The 6,000-nt window shown below is 36.6% G+C and overlaps 1 protein-coding gene across 5 annotated transcripts in view; it reads right to left on the bottom strand.

Annotated features, from left to right (window-relative positions):
- The window catches only part of dock4b (dedicator of cytokinesis 4b), a 113,596-nt gene that overhangs the window by 58,563 nt on the left and 49,033 nt on the right, over positions 1 to 6,000 (bottom strand). For all 5 annotated transcript variants that reach the window (XM_048156240.1, XM_048156242.1, XM_048156241.1 and 2 more), the window contains exons 9-12: positions 2,667 to 2,748; positions 2,526 to 2,586; positions 2,298 to 2,430; positions 845 to 933 (exon numbers count right to left, since the gene is read on the bottom strand). In XM_048156240.1, coding sequence (XP_048012197.1) covers positions 845 to 933; positions 2,298 to 2,430; positions 2,526 to 2,586; positions 2,667 to 2,748 — 365 coding nt within the window. The remainder of the gene's footprint in view (positions 1 to 844; positions 934 to 2,297; positions 2,431 to 2,525; positions 2,587 to 2,666; positions 2,749 to 6,000) is intronic.

The following is a 6,000-nucleotide window of genomic DNA, read 5'->3' as shown; positions in this document are numbered from 1 at the left end:
AACCATTTCATATATTAGCAGAACTCATATCTTCATTTATTCAGATAAAGTTTAGCAAGATGCAACTTTTGTGAGCATTATTGTCCATTGTCTGGTGTGCTGAGGAATGTGTCGAATAAATGACATAATTTATTCCTTGGCTTTGCAGTGTGATTACTCAACATCTAACGGGTGTGGAAGTGACGCATGCAATTACAAGCTCTTCACAGAAAATGCAGAAATCGACAAAAAGCTGCAAAACTACCATCTGGATACTTGTGCTTCTTTATATGCTTATCTTTTTTCCCTGCCGAAATGAAATTTATTACCATGTTTGGATAAGCCACCCTGAAGGTCTTTTCATGCGTCTTCTAAAATTATTAACTTCTAAGTCATCATGCAAATTAGGTTTCTGGAAGAGCCAAGCATCTTTATACCACCGCCAGATATGCTGGCAACCCTCGTACACAAGCATTATGCTGAAAATGGGGGTATTTAATTTAAGGGGAAATACACTTTTGAAGGTTTTATTTTCCCTGAAGTCCACTTATAATGTTTATCAAATTTCATGCACCAAAAACAGTCTTAATTGGGGATTTCGTGACCATTTTCCAGCTTCTCTCTGACTTTTAAAAACGATTTTGTTACTGTGCCTTTAAGACTATATGTAAATGACCTCTGTTATAATTGGCTAACCTCTTTGTATAGAGGTATAATGAGTAACGACGAGTCCACACCAAGCTGCTGGACATTAAAATGTGCTTGTAGTTGTGATGTCATAACCATGGTGATTTCTGACCCATTTATGCAGATTGTTTTCAATAAGTGACTTGACTCAATGTCAAGGTTGTGGCAGCTTCATTACCTGTGTTGGAGCCTGAAAGGTTGTATCTGGAGTTGACTTTTTTAATGATGTTGTCGTGTGTTTGACTCCAATCGCTCTCTGTGTTGCAACTGCAAAAAACAAAACAACAGAGGACAATCGGTGTACTAGATTCAATCCCACAGCCACACGGACATAAAGAACAGCAATCACATTAACAGCCCAAAGGACTGGACATGAGCCAGATGATAATGTGTGAGTGTCAACCAACAAACACATCTGTCTGTCCTCCAGTGCAAACTAGGCCACACTATTACAGATTTCCATTTGTATTTCAGCTTATTTCCATTTGAAATCAGCTTTTTGGGTCCCCATTACCCCTTGGATGAAGACAACTTTGTTTCTGTAATTAGCCAGTGATTAGTTAATAGCCAGGCACATAAAATAAAATAAAATAAAATAAAATAAAATAAAATAAAATAAAATAAAATAAAATAAAATAAAATAAAATAAAATAATAAAATAAAATAAAATAAAATTCTGACTTCTTCAGCAATGTACATGACTATTTATTTATTTATTTATTTATTTATTTTAACACATTTATTTATTTAGGTGTTTCATGCCATGTCATCTAAGACTTTTTTCATGGCAAAAACTATGTAAAATCAGTTTTAAAAAGACAAAAGATAATTTGACTTGCACATATAAAAAACAAAAATGTATATAAAATGTTCTCTGTCCACTTGAGATTTAAAAAAAAAAAAAAAAAATCAGATGTTTTATGTTTATAATTTCAAAACAAATCCTTTAGGTAACTTTGTGAATAAAATTGTTGGATGAGTTATCTTTATTAAACCAAAACAAAACAACAAAATAAAATAAAACAAAATAAAAAAAATCTCAATTTCTTGACTTCTTTAGAGATGTACATTACTTTTTTTTTCTTTTCTTTTTTTAAGGGGTTTTATGCCATGTCATCATGTAAGACTATTTTCATGGCACACTTTATAATTTTAAAATCCCCTTATATTTACAGGTTTTTTGACAGAAATTAATTGGTAGAGCAAATGAAAATGATGGTGACCAGCCAACCTCAACCAATCTGACCAATCAGGGAAAAGAATTAGTCTCATACTTGCCGGTTTTCACTGACTTGAGGTGTGTGTGTATTTTTGTGACATATCAGGACACAAATTTGCATAATGACATGGGTATGACATAGGTATTACAGGAGAGGGTGACTTATGAGGACATTACCCCATGTCCCCATTTTTCAAAAGGCTTATAAATCATACAGAAGAGTTTTTTTGAGAAAGTAAAAATGTGCACAATTTCCTGTGATGGGTAGGTTTAGGGGTAGGGGTAGTGTAGGGCGATAGAAAATACGGTTTGTACAGTATAAAAACCATTATGCCTATGGAATGTCCTCACAATTAACAAAAACAAACCTGTGCGCGTGTGTGCATATGTATATGTGTTGAGGGTCACTTACGCATAAACCTTCAGCAGGTGGTCGTCTTTGGAGTCAGCAGTGAGGAGATCAGCGATGCTGACCACAGCACAGCCGAATGGACGCCTGTATTGCACATTAGACGTGTTCTTCTTCTCTCCTGCACCCATCCTCCCTACACACACACACACAAAGCAATCAGCTCTCATCACTTGCCTGCAGGGTCTTTGGCATCAGTAATTATTCTGTAGAGACGATATCGGCTTTTACCAATCCGAATGATGTGAACGACAATATACACGTCTTTTCTCAGGTCGCCGCTCCCCAGATCCTGAATAATACAAACGAAACTTAATCAACACCGATTACTCTGCATGATTAGCCTGGGAGTGATTTAATCTCAACACTCACCACAAAAAGTGTGCATTGTCTTTCAGTCTTCTCTGGAAACTTGGGCAGACCGTTTTTATTGAGTTTAACAAAGAACCTTTCACTGTGAAACAAAGAGAGAGCGAGATAAATACTTTCAGATTAAACACTGAGTTCATTCTGCAGTTTAAAAACACAAAGATCACAAAGAATTAGATTTTTAAGGACAAAATACAGTGTGTAACTTTTTTGGCACAGCAGGCACAGTACTGTTAAATTCACTCTGCCTAATAAAATATTTACCAAGCAAGCTCTCACACATAAAACTGTTAATCCTAACAGATGTTGAACTGTCAATAAATATTAAATTATTAAAACATAACAGTTCACAAAACAAAACAAAAAATAAAATTACTATTTTGAGACATTAGCATGCAATGCAAGCAATACCAATTTTTAGATAGAGTAATACCATGTTTTTATACATCTGCCATGGTAATACTATGTTATTTGGACGAGTACCAGTACCATGGTAATACTATGTCTTTGGATGTAAGTTTTACCATGGTTTTTAAACATACAAAAACAAACAGATAAAAAAAAAACATGTTTAAATGAACAAACAAAACTTAAAACCAAACAAAACCAGGCCGAAACAAAACAAACCAAACCAAACCAACAAACAAAATCAAACTGAAACAAAACAAAACAAAACAAAAAAAAACACAAAACAAACCACCAACCGAAATTAAAAGAAAATCAACAATCGTGGTAATGCAATGTTTACTAGACACATACCATACTAATACTTTACTTTTTCCTGGATATGTACCATGGTATTTACATCCAAAACATCACTGTACCACAGTTTTGTTTTGTTTTTTGGGGGGAAAGAAAAATTGTGATTCCCAAGGTGCCACCATCATGCCCTTGATCAGGATGCTTTATTATAAGTAACATCAGTTCTGCCAACCATGATGGACACTGCCAGCTGTCAATACAAAGCAATAATGGGAAACACACGTGTCCATCACCGACCAACCTCATAATCCAGTTACATGATGACTTTCACAGCTTCATAATAAAAAGAATAGCAACCCTATAATGTTTCCCAAAAGGAACAATAGCTGGCAACTTCCAGATACAATCCACTCAGGAATATACACGCATTCATGTACGGACTTATATTAAACCGGCCCTTCACACAAACACCACGTTAATTAACTCAGCATTGTTGCGATCCCAGCGTCCCATCACCAGAAGCCGGAGCACAAAGGATGTTTTGGCCTTTGACACACAGCTGCAGGGCCGTAATCGCTTTCTAAAGAGCCGTCTGTGGATAGTGGGATATTCCTATCGGCGGACATCACGCCAGCGTTTCAATGACACACAGACAGGCGGCTTTCTTTCACTCTCACCCGGCACATCACAGAGAATTTGATATTTCCTCCCTTGATGCCAGAGGTTGTAACACGGCAAGTTCAAATGGGACACCGATACGACCCACACGCCTCCCTCCGGACTTGGCTGGATAAATCGACACGGATGGAAAATGATCCCTGTACGTCTAAGCTGGATAAATTAACCATGCCACAAAACGGTCCCGTGGGAACGAAGGGGGAGTCGTTACCCAGAAGGCTGTCAATCAGCACTTTGTACACAACCTGTGGCAGAAATGAGGAGAAACACAGATAGACTCTTTCTCTCCAACATGCTTCACACACACACACAGACACAAGGGGCTTTTGGTAGCAGCATTCAAACCGTCTAAAGAAAAATGAACACAAACAGGATCCTCGTCTTTTAGTAACAGCGCTCACTGTCTGGGCGCCACTAGATGGGTATAAATGGTAACAAGAGCTGCCTAACACCAGGACTGATGCTGAATCACTCAACATGTTGCAGGATCAGTACAAGTTAAGCTTTTTCGCGTTAAAAACGCGTACAAAATGTAACGCAATTAACGCAGCATCCGTTTTTTTTTCCATCATCCTTTAGCTAGCGTTACATTATATGACTACGCCATCATTCATTCAAGTGCTATTAAACCATTCAAGGGTGATAAGATGCAACAAAAAATAAATAAATAAATAAAATAAAATCTGTACTGGCACGCTGTTTGTGTATCTCCTGTCAGTGTGACACGCACACGACTCGTGTTCACAGAAAGCCGCTTCAAACCGTGTTCTCTTTCGTGCTTAAACAGACAAAAACACACAAAAGTATGTCAAAATGCCCACTTTGTCAAGTATCCTTGTAAGCGCAGTCTTAAATAAGTTAAATAAAGTCTTAAAGGTGCCCTAGATTGTTTTTTTACAAAATGTAATATAAGTCCTAGGTGTCACCTGAATGTTTCTGTGAAGTTTCAGCTCAAAATACGCCATAGATTTTTTTTTATTAATTTTTTTAGCTGCCTATTTTGGGGCATCATTAACTATGCACTGATTTTTTCAGCACGGCCCCTTTAAGAGATGCGTTCCCTCTGCCCCACGAGCTCTCGACTATAATACAGTGCATTTACAAAGATCACACAGCTAATATAACCCTCAAATGGATCTTTACAAGATGTTCGTCATGCATGCTGCATGCATACTTCGAATTATGTGAGTAAAGTATTTATTTAGATGGTTACGTTTGATTCTGTGTGAGTTTGAGGCTATGCTCTGTGGCTAAAGCTAACATTACACACTGTTGGAGAGATTTATAAAGAATGAAGTTGTGTTTATGCATTATACAGACTGCACGTGTTTAAAAATGAAAATAGCAACGACTCTCGTCTCCGTGAATACAGTAAGAAACAATGGTAACTTTAACCACATTTAACAGTATATTAGGCAACATGCTAATGAAACATTTAGAAAGACAATTTACAAATATCACTAAAAATATCATGATATCATGGATCATGTCAGTTATTATTGCTCCATCTGCCATTTTTCGCTGTTGTTCTTGCTTGCTTACCTTGTCTGTGCACAGATCCAGCCGTTAATACTGCCTTTCCTTGTCTAATGCGTCGAATGGGCTGGCATTATGCAAATATTGGGGTCATACATATTAATGATCCCGACTGTTACGTAACAGTCGGTGTTATGTTGAGATCCGAGTGTTTTCCGGAAGTCTTTTAAACAAATGAGATTTATATAAGAAGGAGGAAACAATGGGGTTTGAAACTCAATGCATGTCTTTTCCATGTACTGAACTCTTGTTATTCAACTATGCCGAGGTAAATTCAAATTCTGATTCTAGGGCACCTTTACTATTCTTTACTAACTATTCAGATATTTAAAATATACTGTCGTTATGTTGCTTCTACATTAATTTGGAGATTAAATGTGAAATTATTACAATATCAAAATATATCAAAAACTTTAATGTT

Source organism: Megalobrama amblycephala, linkage group LG14 (assembly GCF_018812025.1).
Source record: "Megalobrama amblycephala isolate DHTTF-2021 linkage group LG14, ASM1881202v1, whole genome shotgun sequence".
NCBI lineage: Eukaryota > Metazoa > Chordata > Actinopteri > Cypriniformes > Xenocyprididae > Megalobrama > Megalobrama amblycephala.
This window is presented reverse-complemented; position numbering and strand designations above follow the sequence as displayed.